At 32.7% G+C, this 16,189-nt stretch overlaps 1 protein-coding gene across 1 annotated transcript in view; it reads left to right on the forward strand.

Annotated features, from left to right (window-relative positions):
- CPNE8 (copine 8) overlaps nt 1-16,189 on the forward strand; it is a 198,873-nt gene that overhangs the window by 125,254 nt on the left and 57,430 nt on the right. The window contains exon 11 of the mRNA XM_045554030.1: nt 13,148-13,223. Within this exon, the coding sequence (XP_045409986.1) occupies nt 13,148-13,223 (76 nt within the window). The remainder of the gene's footprint in view (nt 1-13,147; nt 13,224-16,189) is intronic.

Genomic DNA, 16,189 nt, shown 5'->3' on the forward strand with positions numbered 1-16,189 from the left:
TTCTGTTTGGCCACATGGTTCTGAGTAGGTTATAATGTATTAGAGGGAATTAGTGAGAAATACAGACATAAAAAGTAGGTCAAGATCGTGTGGTGGATGGCCTCTAATAACAGACTGGGTATTATATATTGAATCTGATCTTTGGAATTTTTGAGAAATTTTGCCCCTGAACCAGGCCATTTCAGCATGATCAGAAGTAAGGAAAAATGTCTGTAGAATGAATTGGAATCAGAGAGAAACAGAAGCACAATGACTACCTGGGAATTTATGGAGGTCATTAGGATAGTAATGAAAACCTATATTAGATTGGTAGTGAAAGCACTAAAAATAATAATAAAACCATTGCTATGAATGACAACTAAATTACACTTTGAATATGCATAGGACTTTCTAGTGTACAAAGTCCTTTTTCACATACTTTTTATTTGATCCTTGCAAACATCCTGATGGGCATTCGTAACTTACTGTCTTTCCAGTTTTGTTGCTAAATGAATTGAGGTTAAGTTTCCTGCCTAAGCTTACCCAGCTGATGGCCCCACGATATGGAGTCTTCAGATTTCACATTTGTGAGCTTTTCATTTCTCCCCATCAAATGAAGCTGGATACTAGGGCCGGTGTTAAAAGAGACCGAACCTATGGGTTTGTAATAACAGCTGAATTGTTCTAGTTGAAGACTGAAGTAAAACACAATTCTGGGATTCTGAATGCAGTTGACAAAGAAAAATGTACATATTGATGGAAATAAGGGGATAAGAAGTTGCTAGCTTGTCAGTGGATATGATGGACTTGGGTTTTGAATTGGTGAATTTAAAATTCTAATATTAGCTTTTGTTTAGTTTTCTTGAGGAAACTCCCAAATGTAAGTAAACCTAATGGATATTTGAAATCCAGACAATACTGGAATTTGTGATGACCTCGTGTGAGAAGAACAAAAACATTTCAAATTATGCCAGCATGATTCTATTGTGCTTTCTTATGTAAGAATCAGCTCACACTTCCTAACAGACAAAAGGCCTGGCTGTATTTTCCCTGTTCTCTTATGTCTCCCAAGATTGCCTTGCCAGTCACTATACACCATTTTCTCTTTCACACTCCTGATTCCTCTTTTTAAAATTATATAGCACAGTGAGAATGTGTGTATCAGGCTATATGAGACTAGGGAACTGAAGAGAAGCTGAAGTATAAATTAAAGGTATAAACTGGGGAATCTTCTGCTTACGAGATCTATTTGAAACAATAGAAGTGTATGGGGTTGCTCAGTGAGAATTTGTGAGAAACTCCTGTACAGCTAACCATAAAGGTCCTTCCAGTTAAATGAAACTTCTGAATGTGAGTGATGAAGAGTTCTGATGGCGGTGATACTTGTCCTTTCTACAATAGGATGATTATTGGTATGCGGTGATCACCCACTACTGTCTCTGTGATTCTAAAACACCATGACAATTGAGATTTTGTGTTATCAACATGTTATGTAGCTCTGTAATGTTTGCTAATCACCTATCAGTGTTCCAAATACACATAAAATAGGCGTAGCACCAATTGTCTTGGACAAAACACAGCTCATTAAAATTTATTAAGTGAAAAGCTCAGTGCAGACATGAATTTTCCAAATACCTTTGCTTTCTAATAATTTTAATATTGTATTGGAGAGAGAGAATATGAATGGGACTTATACTATTGTGGTATGGTCTTTTTGTTATACAGATTGATCTTACAAAATAGCTTATTAATCCAACTGCATGGCCATTCAGTATAAGAGTATTAAATTTAATTTGATATTCTAAGCAATTTTACATTTTTCTTCTCAATTCTCAAAAAAATCTCAATAGAGAATATTATTGTTCTTTTTCTTTTAGAGATAAGAAAATTAAGGCTCAGAATGTAGAAATGACTTGTCCATTTTTACATGGTTTAAAGTTATTGGCTTTCAAACCAAACTACTACTTATTCTACTATGTTATAATTGTCCTAAGCACCACATTTATCTCTCATCACACTTTGCTTTTTAATGAAGAAAAATGGAACCATGACATTCAGAAGTCCAGAATCTTTTCTTTGAAATATGAGTTCTTAACCTTTAGCATTTGATGCTGACTGTAGTAGATACAATCTGAGAGAATAGAAACAAAACAAAACCGTGTTTTAGCCCTTTGTTCATGTTGCGGTCAAATCATGCTTGGAAAGGAAAATTTTATAATTGTTCATCTGGAGACAAACTAAGACACATAGAATATTGTCACTACCAATGAAAGTTCAGCTTTGATACATATTCAAATATATTTCAGTGCTGGCTTTATTTATTTATTTTTTTAATTTTTGGACTGTATGACTGACACAGTCCTCTCTAGTATGAGTAAGAACTGAATTCCCCAAATAATATTTTATGTCCTGAAGTTTGATTTGCTGCTCTCCTCCATCAAGAATTTCTACTCTGTTTTTGAAATTTCAACTCTGGAGTTCAACTATGATGTTCTTAGTTCCAGCCTGCTTGTGTACATAGTTCTGGATACTCATAATTTTTAATATATGTCAACATATGAAAGTTAAGAGGGAAAATAAAGCCTTCAAATCGTTTTATTTGAAATATATAAGTAATTGTATATTTGAATGATCTGAGTAATTGCTTCAATTATCCACATCATTACAAATGGAAGCCATAACTTTTGGGGTAAATAAGATATTTCAAAATATTTTGAATAATTTCTGCATTATAATTGAAACCTGATGATAGTCTACATTGATTTATCCTACCAAAAATTAGAGCATTTTAATATAAAGCTAACATCCCATAAAATCTACATCTTTGGCATTTCACTGAATTAGACATCATCAAAGAATATCTGATTGAGTAAGCCATTTTCTTCCCTTTTTCTTATTTATTCCATGTATGTAGTTAAATGGATTCAATATAATATTTGGCTTTAAAGTTCTGGTGGAGGAACTATTCAGTAACTGCTTTCTGACTAGTAAATTAGGTCTTAATGGAACTTGAGTGTTTCTTAGTATCATAATTCTTCTATGATTAATATTTATGACATAGTGTTCCTTAACGGTATCAAAATAATGTACGGTTTTGGATTTTCATGTAAATTATATATTTAGTTAAATATAAATGGCATATAGTAGTTACCATTTTATATGCTGTGCTACATAGTACTGCAGAATTATTCAGACAACTTTTTCCTTCAGAAACCAAATATTTTAAATTTCTATATTGATGCACACTTGAAATAAATATTATAAACATGAAGAAATGAGTATTCATAGGTTGTGCTACTTTTGCTGGTTTTGCTAGTATTATTCTATGATTATAACTCTAGGATAAAGATGTAAACTTGTTAAGTTATAGTTTTGGGGTCACATTTGTGTTTACATAGATAGAACAAAATAAATATAACAAACAAGGGAAGAAATTTCTGATGTGCCATTTTTCCTGTGGTTTATGTCTTTGAAAGTGAATTCACAAGTGGAATTTTTATTTAGATCTATAGAAAAATGTCTTTATAGTTAAGTATTCACACATCACAATGCCTTTTTGAAGTCATTATTATTTCCTGTTATTTTTCCTAAAGGTATAGAATAAGATATTACATATGTAAAAAGAGTCTACCATATCTACTTTAGAGCACAGCTAACTCTGAATATATTAAGGCATTGTCTAAATGAATCAAGCCATTGGAATATATATATTATAAATTTTAAATTTAATCTCTAAAATTAATTTTAAGACATATTAAAATTAGGCTATATTTATGAAAATACTTTTCCTCAAAGGACCCAAAGCAAATTTTTGATATTCCCTAATTAATCATCTCAACTTTTTAAAAAGTGAATAGGAAAATATATTTTATGGTTTTGAGGGGTTAAAAAATTTACTAGAAAACCTAATGACAGTAGAACCCAAAGGTAGAACCAATATCCAGACATTATTTTTATTGGGTTGCACGGATATTTCTTTCATTTTTCACTAGAAGATTAAAAGATTTTTATAATGTGTGTTAAAGACATGTTTCCTACTATACATGTTATTTAACAGGAAGAGTTTCCACATACAGATATTATACCATCTAAGCAATCTGAACACTAGCTCACTCAGCATTTTTAATTCTTAGGTTTAATGTTTCTGGGAAACTCAGTAATTCTGAAATTTTGCTTCATAGTTTCCCGGAGCTTCATTTGGTTAAAATATATATACATAATTTATTAAAACTTCCAACAAAAATTCTTTTATGAGGTGAGCTATACTATTTTCATATTTTAATACTTTGAGAATATTTATGTTATTAAAATTATTTTCATAAAATTAACACTTCAAAAACCACATAAGGAATTATTTAAGCCTCTCAAAACATCTAAAAAGTTTGTGTCCCCATAAACAGTTCAAGAAAGTAACTTTAATTTTGATATATGAAAAGAAAATGATATAGGAATTCAAAGGAAAGTTAATAAATACTGACTGGTGATAAGTAGTTATTACTTTTATGTTAATATAAAAATATGTACACAATCCCTTACTGGCTGAAAATTCTTTCAAATCTGAAAGATCTGAGCTGCCAAATGAGATTTATGTCAAGGAATACTCTAAATTTGCTCTAAATTTGAAATTTCATTAAAGTGGGGTGGTTATTTAAAAATTTATAACATACATTTTTTGACTAATGATGCCTTGTTTACACAGCACAAAATAAAATTAAAATTTGTGAATTATTTGATTTATTTGTGGTAAATATTCTAGGCAATTTGGTGGGAGCTGGAATAAATGTCTTTGGGACTTGAATTATCTAAATTACCTCTTACATATTGATTGAAAACAGTAACAGCAACAATTCACATAACTTTGTACTAGGTAGACATACCTTTTTTTTTTTTGGCTTGCAAGTCTACTAAATCTAAAACTTTGACACTGATCAAAGGATGCTCTCCAAAATGCTTTTTTCCCCGTAGGTTTGAAAGAATTTCAATAGCAAATTTACTTTAATCTCCTCCTCTTTGTGACTTACCCTTTGCAGTTGATCCCTGTTGTCCTTTTTGGAGTCCCTCAGTCTGTCAGGAAGATTATGGACAGTATGGAGACCGGTGGCCAGAGAGAGCATGGAAACTGGTAGCCGGCTCCACAAGCAAGGATGGCGAGGGAGCTAGAACCCTTATGATGTCTGTTGGCAACTCTGGCACGGCAGTGGGAAGTGTTGTCCCGACATACAGAGTGGAGAGGATACACCAGAGGCAAAGAAGGGACTGTTCGCCATTGAAAAGACCCTGCCCTTGGGTAGCAGTGGACTATAGCGTGCAACTTGCCAACTTTTGCTATTTCAGGCTGGGGGTTTTGTGTGTGTGTGTGTGTGTGTGTGTGTGTGTGTGTGTGTGAGAGAGAGAGAGAGAGAGAGAGAGAGAGAGAGAGAGAGAGAGAGAGAATGTATATGTTTACTCCTGCCAGTTTTTTTTTTTTTTCTTTCTTGTGCTTTCTTATCAAAACATGAACCTTGGTTCAAGAATTTATGGATTCCATGTGTTCCGGGCTTTAATCGCTGTGAAAAAGCAAGAAAAATTGAAATGATATTATTATCTCTTTATGCCATACAATGGTAGCAAAAATGGCTGACAGAGGAAAAACAAAGTTAGCAACATAATATCAAATCCAAATAGATTGAACTTTACCTAATGAATTCAGGCAAATTTGAGTGTGAAACATAAAAAATAAATAAGTACTAATCTGTGTTTAGCACTGGCCCAGAATCACTCCAGTATGTAAATGAGCACGCTATAAAAGCATATGATACAAAGCTAAAGTAAAATTTTTTAAGCTATGAATTTAATTTCTCTTCTTATGATTGAAATATATATATATTCATTCTTAAATAAAGGTATCTATTACTAATATGTGGGAAATGATCACCTTAAATTACATATATTTAGCCCTAGAACAATGGTATAGAAAGAAAAAGGTACAAGAATAGAATTTAGTAGTCCTTTGGTCATCATTGAATTTGTTATTTTATACTAATGCTACTTCTGTTATTTTGTTTTGCCTATTCTAATAGTAATTATAATTATTAATTCTTATTAGTCTGAAAAAATTCAACTCATTGGCTTATAGTTTAAACTTTTAAAACAGAATGATGAATCACAGACTTTCATTTCTAGAGATTAACGTTCAAGCTAAAAACTAGAATTCAATCATGTAAAGAGAAAAAGTATGTGACATGAATAACATACTTAAAAATTCATGAAATTGGAAAAGGTTCTAACTTTATATATTATCTCAGTAAAGTTTCTAATTTATATAATCCTAGATAAGTATCCAGATATAGCTGGTTAAAGAAACCACATTATACCTTTTATTGGATTAAGTTACATTTGTGACACTATTGCTAGGTAAAAGTTATTTTATATTAAGAATTTTTTTATCTTAAATATGATATGTTTTTTATTTGATTAGGTAAATTTTAATTTGAATGGAGAGCTTTTACTTGACAGTATTTTGGTGCAATAAGTTTATTGGAAGTGGTCGAAAAAGAAATAAAGCTAATTTTATATTTATAAAGTTAGGCATTATGTGGAGTTTAAATTATATCTAATAGATACACATGCAACTTAAATAATCTAACATTATAAATACATATTAAAATATGTCTGTATATTGTCTTTTTAAAAAAATTGTAATATTTAAGTAGGCATACAATTTTGAATTTCATTTAAAGGTGATGATTCATCATGTATAATATCTCCTTAACTATGGCATATATCATTGCTATACCAATGTAAATCACATTAAAAACATTATCTTCATCTTAGAAAATATGGTTTATCCAAGGCTTTGTGTGAATATGATAAATAAGTGCAAATCAATTTAATAAACAATAAATTATTCAATAATCATATTAGGTGAAATATAAACATACTAAAATTTATTATGTAGCTATTATATTTTATTATATATAATGATGCATATATCTCTCAACCCAAAAGGACAATAGGACTTATTATATATATGTATAAAAAGATATTTATAACTTTTAAAATTTCTATCTGTATTAGAAATGGATTAAGGAACAGGGGTGGATACGTCTGATAAAATTAGCCTATTTCTCCTGCTGAACTCTTAACATATGAGAGTGATTATATCTATTTCCCTCTTGGAGACCAGAAGTACTATTGTAATCTACATGGGATCAAAGAAAATGTAAACCTCTGGAAATTATTTCAAATGTCAACAAAGCTGGAGATAAATTATCACTTCTACATTGAGTACAGTCATATATTTCTCATATATAATTTCCACTAGTAAAACATAAACCAAGACTTTATGAAGAAAAAATTTACTTTTGTCAGAATATGCTTATAATCTGTGTTCAGAATCATGCTAGTCCTGCATATTTAGACACAGACCAGCATAATATAGGAACACTGAAAGGTAATATTTCTGAACTTTTTAAGAAACTAGATTCTCCATCAGGATTTGAGGAAGTTATATGGAAAAAAAAGACTTGATTTTATTGACATTTTACCTACCTTCTTTAAGAATCAGTGAAATTTGATGTTATCTTGTAAAAAAGTCATTCTTAGATATTGCAAAATGTGTCCAAGTCAAATGATTATGACCAGAAGAAAAGCAAAGAAAACTAGCAAAATCAGGGAAAGCTGATACATCGTTTTCTGGACCTATGAAAATGACTTTTTGTGGTGATGGTGGGAAGCTACAAGTCCCACGGTGTGTTTTACTTGTAATCATGGAATTAGTGGCATGGTTCCAGTCACCTCTGGAAAAACCCACTGCTTTCCTCCCACAAATACAGATTTAAGCAGTAAAAATGTCTGCAACCTATGTATTTAATTAGGGTCACCATAACTATACTTCAGTTAAAAGGGTCTACCTTTTCAAACTCTTCCATTTTCAAACTTTTGCTGTTTTCAAAAATCTTGCCATGCTTGCTAAGACTGGAACAGATTTGGCAAGACAGGGAAACATGAGAAATCACGACATTAAAGTACAAATGGAAGACAATAAAAAGTGAGGCCATTCTTCCCATAAGGAAGATCATGCCAATGTTTGTTTTAAAATCTTTTTAGCATCCAAATTAGAGGAAATTGTTTTTCATGCAAAATTTGTTTACAAATCCTCATTTGAGCTATCCTTTAATACAGACCTGAAACATACCATGCACTGGTGTATTCCAGAGGAGAGGTCTGCCTCATGAATTAAACATTCTTACACCAGAAGGAAGAAGTCACATGTGTGTGTAACTCCAAAATATCACAATACCGCATACATCAATTCATAAGCCTGTTACATCTTCACAAGCTATTTTGATTAAAGCTTCTTTATTGACTATATGTGTCTGTAATCATATTCTTAATATTAGTAATTAGATTATATCCTAGTATCTTTTTAAGGAGATTAAACATCTTTTGCAGAAAGAATCAAATGAATTTTCTGGGCTTATTTTTGAAGTAGTAGGCATTACCTCCAATTTTTAGGTGAAAACATAAGGACCCTAAGGTTGACTGATGAACTCAAGACCACATGATGGTAGAGAAAGAGATGAGATAGTATATATTTGCCGTTTGTCCATATTATGTGCAAAACTGGTTAAATGATAGGAAAATAAGCATCATCTGTTGTGCCCAAGGTAGGGTAGCCTTCGGTAAAATCATGAGAAGTGCCAACAAAGGGCAATATTCTGTTTCTCTTTTTTCTATGCCTTTGTTGTGATTATGTGGGTGCATTTCTATGGGAAGATAACAGTTGTCTGCATGACTCTCAGAGTTGTTTTAAGGAGATAGGGTTACTATGATTGGCACTGCTGCCATTCTTTGGGGCTGAATATAATTGATGTAAGGCAAAGTTGTTAATATTACTGGCAAGGTAAGATCACAGCATGACTGTGGTATTAACCTAAGTACGTTTGCAGCACTCAGCCATGCCCATGTTTACCAGGTACTGAGGTAGATGCTGGGAATACTGAGATGAATTTACCGTCTTTCTTACCTTAAAGTATGACATAGGTGAAGAGAGGAAATATATAAATAGACAGGTTTAATACAGTGTAGGAACTGTGATGATGGAGAGCTATTGTTTGATTTTTTTCTCGACAGCAAACAAGAAGGTCATGAAGCAGGAAAGGCTTCTTGGATAGATGAGCGATACAGGGAAGGAATATGGCAAAAGTAGGGGAGGATGACAAGTTTGTATATAGGGACTGTCCTACATGTTTCAGGTATAAATGTGACTATGCTTGATAACATTTTTCCCAGTATTAATGGAGCATAGAAATGATTATAATATACAGATTTTATTCAAAATTTAATCACTTTACTCAAGGCTTTTTAGAGCCAAATTACTAGCTATAATAGTAATCAATTTGCTCTAAATATCTCTTTAATTTATTCCCTCAGAGTTTAAATAGCACATATACATTATAAAAAGTATGGAGAGGCCGGGCGCGGTGGCTCACGCCTGTAATCCTAGCACTCTGGGAGGCCGAGGCGGGCGGATTGTTTGAGCTCAGGAGTTCGAGACCAGCCTGAGCAAGAGCAAGACCCTGTCTCTACTAAAAATAGAAAAGAAATTATAAGGACAGCTAAAAAAAAAAAAATATATATATATATATATATATATATATATATATATATAGAAAAAATTAGCCAGGTACAGGCATGTACCACCATGCCTGTAGTCCCAGCTACTTGGGAGGCTGAGGCAGGAGGATTGCTCGAGCCCAGGAGTTTGAGGTTGCTGTGAGCTAGGCTGATGCCACGGCACTCTAGCCTGGGCAACAGAGTGAGACTCTGTCTCAAAAAAAAAAAAAAAAAAAATGTATGGAGAAAAATACAGATGTAAACAGACACAAAGAAGATAAATGGCACTAAAGTAAACTGCATTTTGTAGATGCAGTCAGAGAGCTTGGAATGTAGAACATAGACTAATTCTTTTAGTTGCAATTGAATTAACAGGAAATAGCAAAACTCTCAATAGTACTATTGAATCACAAGGAAATCGTTGGTTGTGATTTATTATCGAAGTATTTTCCATGATATTTCTCTATATAGTGAGAATCATTTCACTATTACAGTATTGAACATCATGAGCAGATAAAATATTAAAGCAAATTAAATTTTCTTTTAATCTTAGAATCTAGAATAGTTGATGATAGAGAAAAAGATAATTATGAGAATAAATCAGTGAAAGCTTCCTTTAATATTCACTTTAAAGTACTTATCTATGATTTAGTATACAGTATTTGAAGTTGGACAGGTTACAAAGGTTGGAAATTATAAAAATATCCATATACTCAAAGAGATCTGTAACAAAATTGGCCTGAGAACCTGTTTACTTTCTACCCAGATTCTTCAGATTTATTGTTGAGACAAAGCATTTTCTATCTAGGGTTGGCTATTTTATTGTTGTCTCTACTGCCTTATGTTTATGATGTTTGGCGAATCCTCATTTCTGGATCATCTATTTCTCTGGATGCTGAATGAATACAATCTTGTAGTTTTCTTTGTCTCACAGAAATGTTGCCTTGGAGGTCAAAATGCAATTTGTGACTCAGTACACTCTCTCCTCTACAGCACATGGATAGCACTGCATTTATATGACATGCAAATTCAGTGTTTTATTCAAAGTAATCATTTGAACAAGATTTAGAATGGGGGGGCAAGTGTTTTATTCATCGTTTCACTTATTTATGCCCTATCTTATTCTGAAAGGGATCTAAGGCAGCTTGTAGGGATGCATGTAAGACAATAAACTAAACGGTGTGAGGAAATTGAAGCATAGGAATAATAAGGGTGAGAAATCTGAGAAGTTTGCCAAGGACTGTACATCACGAAGACATGTCTTTCTAGAGATGGGCCACACACATTTGGCTGTAAGCTGTCTAACAACATGCAGAGGAGAAAGCTCTCTCCTTTTCATGATAAACAGAGTTGTTTCAGAACAGGAAGTCCAAGTCAGCAGCACAGAAACACATATTCCTAGTATTGAGACCAAAGAGAATATTCTAGACCTGTTCTTCATTACTCAGTTCTGTAGAGAGTAACACGTTTGACAAGAACAAAGCAGAACCAAATATCAAAGAACTGCTACTTAGAAAGTTACCCCATGACTTCAAGATGGGCACATCAATGTGTAGTTTGGTAAACCCAACCATTTCAGCTGGGTCCAGATTTGCCACTCCTCAGACTGGCTTTTTCCAAATGGATGTAGAACATGTCCTTGAGATTTGATTGAGCAATTGAATTTACTTGAGACTGGTAAATATTGTTTCTCTCTACCAAGTTTTTGATAAGCGTTATGTGGTAGGAATTTAGTATTAACAATTAAGAGCTGAACACTAGATTTAGACAATTAACCCATCAGGGGTAAGATGAGCACAATCAGAAAACTACCATCAGAGCTCAAATGATCCAGGCATTTTTTAAGGCCACTCTGTTAGGTTCCCACCACTGCTGTAGTGAGCTCTGGTTATAAAAGCCTTGTCCACACCTTTCAACATCAAAGTGGTGTGTTTGAAGTACTCTAATAAAACCTTTTATCTCAGTGATTATTACTTAAGATGTGTGAAACTTGAATAGCAATGGAGGAGGGTGGATTCCAAACAGAATAGTGAGAGATATCATGGGTATGGACTTCCACTTCTGAAGGTCAAAGAGAATTATTTCATTTGTTCTGATTAAACCAATGTTACCAAAATGTACTAACACTAAAGTACTGCTTTGTAACTTTCCCTGTGTAACTTGAAATAGTGAGATCTAGAGCTTTGGGTTCATAAATATGAATAGCTCACAATCGACAATCTTCTTTGATTTTCCATACTCATGGGTGTAAATCTGCTTCTGAAAGTTAAATCTGTAAGTGGTCAAGGTGATACTGGTATAAAGAGTAATATCCCATATAAAATATGGTGATGTATGTACAAGATTTTTTAGTAAGGGAGAACTGGGAGAATGAATATCTAAATGAAATATACCTCAAATAAGTTTTTAAAAACATTCCTTATTGCAAAAACTCTACTAAAGTTAAGGGAAGCTGCATTTTTTTCTCTTCCAAATCTCATCTTTAGAAATCAGTATTTTAGCTAGTTAAGCACAACTTGTTTGTTGCTTATTATTGGTCATCAGGTCCATGGAAGGTTCATGGATTTTAAGTGATTCACAGCTAAATATTAAACTAGATGGGGGTTTGGAGAAAAACCATTTTATGGCAATGAACAGCTTGCATTTGCAAAATGAATGGACCAAGCTTGAATTCTGTGATACAAATAGCTACTGTAACATCCTTTATGTTTATTATGCTACTTTAGCTCCTACAATCTATATCTCCTTCCTCTGACACATTACGTTTCACCATTGCACTAAATACTAGCATTTGTGCACTTATTTCTTAGCAGTGTGTGTTCAACTTAGTGTTTGCCATTAAATTAACTCAGAGGAGTAAAATATAAGTCTGCTCTAAACTGCTGAATGTTTAACATGTTTTTTGTAGTTGTATAGGTCAACCTAAGTAATCACATTGATTAGTGAAACTGATACATAGTGATTGACTCAATTTTTACCCCTCCGCCCCTACACTGAGAAGGCAGTGATGATTGCTTTAGGGTGATGAAACTAAGAATTACCATGTTGGTATTAGCAAAGTACTTATTAACTATTATTATTAAAAAAAAATGCTTGGTGACTATTTTCCTTGTTAACATGTCATACCCCTTTAAAAATAGCATCCAACTATACTTTGGCCATAGGAAAGTTTGAAGATTTCTGTATATTATATTTGTGATTATAGATATGGACAATAATAAATTTTGAGTGTCTCCCATTTTCATCTTAATAAATAATTAATCATTTGGATAACATAAACAATGTAATGTTTTTGAGACATGAGTTATTAAAGTTATGCTTGTTTGAAATGTTAATATTGATGAGATAAATTAAATATTTGAATATTAATAAAATGTAGTTGTCAGGTATACATGATTTTGGATTAAAGAACAATACAATTAAGTATTAGTCCTTTAAAATATAGGTATGTTCATAATAATATAAAGCATTTCTTTCATAATGATTAAACTATACCTTTCTAAAAAGCTTTAAAATATAATTGACAAATATACATAAGCTAATACTGTATACTTTTTCCTCTTAATTTTAGTCATGATTTTATTGGAGAATTTACAACAAGCTATAGGGAGCTGTCTAGAGGACAATCACAGTTCAATGTATATGAGGTAAGAGGCATTTTATTTTACCATTATTTTCCTCTGGAATAAGTAAATTTATGCTTTAAAAAGATGGATTTTGCAAAGGATAATTGCTAAAGGTTAACTGAGTATCAATTTGTGTAAGAACATTTAACGTTATTGAGTAGACTTGTTTCTTAGATTAAATATTATTTTTCCTTCAAGTCACATTGTCTTTTAAATCTTGAGAGATTTTTTAATTCTTGCTTATAAAACAATTTCTTATTTTTTAAAAAATTCAATATGGACACAAATTCATTGTTTCTTAAGCTTCAGCTTTTGTTTTGCCTTCCTACCAACCTCCTCCCCAATCTCTCTTAATAAAAATAGGAAAATAGCCATTTTAGTTGTGTCATTATAGTGTTCGGAAATGAGCTGTGGTCTGCATAGCATGTCTGAGCAGCTTCACTGTTATTTAGGAGGGGACAAGGGGGAATGACAAGGTCATATGCAGTCATTGAAGAAATCTAAGTTATTAAAGCAAACGCATTGGACTTATTTCTAGCTTAAACCCCTTGCTAGTTAAACACCAGATATGTGTTGAGCATATGGTATGTTTAGTATTGTTAATCCTTGAGCTATGTTATCCATACATATCCTATAATTTTAAAAGTTAATATATGTGGACAGCAAAGGAGAATATCTCAGTATTTAATTAATAATGGTAACTCTTCTCTTCCAGGTTGACACTAAAATTAACCTCTTTTAAGTTGAGAGTGGAAAAATCTCCTTGTACAACATTTTTACTGGGCTAAAGTAGTTATATTTTGTTCATTAACTTCAGAAAAATCTTATATTAAGTGGTTTCTATATTCTGTGTTTTATGTTAGGCCCTGGGAATACAGAGATGAATAAAAATTTCAGTGTCTAGCAGGAAAGACGAACATAAAATATGTTTAATGTAGATTGATACATGTTCTATAGGGTAGTATACTTAGTAGACTATGAAATTATTACAAAGAGGCCAAACTTAGCCCCACGGTCAAATCCAAAGGTGGAGTAATGGATCAATCTCTTCTATCTGAGTCTTTCAAGGGACGAATATTAAGGCTCTAAACAAGCAATGAAAGTAATGCAAATACAGGTTATAATTTGTAAATACCTGTTTTATCTGCCTAACCTCAAGGCTGAGAAGGAACAACACATGCATACTAGTTCTCCTTGTACTTAGGGGTCATCTAGTCACCACGTAACACTCCAGAGATCAACCACTTTGAGTTTCTTTAGCTTTTATAAAGTTTTCTGATTTTTGGTGTCAGTCAGTCCCCACTCTCTCTAGTCCAACAAAGCTTGCCTAATGAGAGGACTGGTGCCACATCTGATGAGATGACAAAGAAGCTTAAAAATGATTATTTACCCTGGAAGGCCATAACTTCAAATATAAATGTTTTCTTATTGCACATATTATCAATAGAAGAGATCAGTCTGAAGAAAATCTGCGAGACTATTATGAATTATGTACAAGTAGTTTTAGTATTTCTGTGGATAGCTGTTGGTCTAATACATTAGAAACTTCATTTTCTGCACTCATGTAAGAGATTAAGTTTTGCAAAGACAGCCAAGGAAATTTTTAGCCATTATTTCTTCAAATAATTCTGTATGACCCCCTCCCATTGTGGGTACTATGTTGTTATGCTTGATGGTGTCCCTTAGCTCTCTTAGGCTCTGTTCATTTTTCTTCATTCTTTTTTTCCTTTTGTTCCTCAAACTGGAAAATCTCAACTGAGATATTTTCAAGATTACTGGTTATTTCTTCTGCCAGCTCAAATATTCTGTTGAACCCCCCCCAGTGAATTTTTCATTTCAATTATACTTTTCATGTTAAGAATTTCTATTTCTATTTTTTTTATAATTTTTATCTGTTTGTTGATATTTTCTATTTGGTAAAACATTGTTTCAAACTTTAATTTTTTATACATGGATTCCTTTTTTCAACATATCTATAATAGCTGATTTAAAGACTTTACCTAATAAATCCTTTATCTGCCAGTCTCCAGGGACAATTTCTATTGACTACATTTTGGGCCCTACTTTCCTGTTTCTTTGCATGCCTTGTAGTTTTTTGTTGTTGTTGAATGCTGGAAATTTTAAATAATATAATGCAGCAACACTGGAAAGCAGATCCTGCACCCTCTTCAGGGTTTGCATTTGCTGCTGTTTATTTAGTGATTTTCATGGACTAATTCTATAAAATCTGTGCTCTTTGTTGTGTGGGTCACTAAAGTCTTTGCTTGGTTAATTTAGTGATCAGCAGATGATTTGACAGAGATTTGTGTGCCTTGGGCCACTCCTTATATGCGCCAACAGTATAAAACTTTGCCTTAGCTTTCACTTGCTATTGGAGCAGAGACTTGAAGTCAGCCAGAGATGAAAGATTAAGCTTTCCTTAAGTCTTTCCTGGACATGTGTACAGCCCATCATAAGTGCATGAGCTTCTAGATCTCAGCAATTTGCCAGAGTTTTTAAGAGCCCTCTATTAGACATCTTATTCCCCAGATTTTCCTTTTTGGGGGGGCGAGGTTAGCCTCTTAATCACCCCAAATTATATTATCACCTCCAGCACATATGCTATTAAACGATTGCCACTGATTGTTTTCAACAAATACCCTGGAAATAGAGCTTTTCCCCACTGAGCAAGTTTTGAGTCAGTGAAATAATGACAAGCCCAAGCCCCATCAAAGGGCTTTTCAAGGGAGCTTCCAAACAAGTCAATTAATGAAAATTCTCTGGAAATGACACTTTTTAAAAGTTTTATTTTGTTTTTAATTTTTATATATTAATATTAATTATTAATATTCATATTAATTATACATATTAATGGAACACAGTGTGGTGTTACCATACAGATATATTAGTACATTATATAGTGATCAAATCAGGGTAATTAGCATATTAATCACCTCAAACACTTTTTGATGAACTCCATACCCATTCTGTCCCCTGCAGTGGCTTTT

This window comes from Lemur catta, chromosome 6 (assembly GCF_020740605.2).
Source record: "Lemur catta isolate mLemCat1 chromosome 6, mLemCat1.pri, whole genome shotgun sequence".
NCBI lineage: Eukaryota > Metazoa > Chordata > Mammalia > Primates > Lemuridae > Lemur > Lemur catta.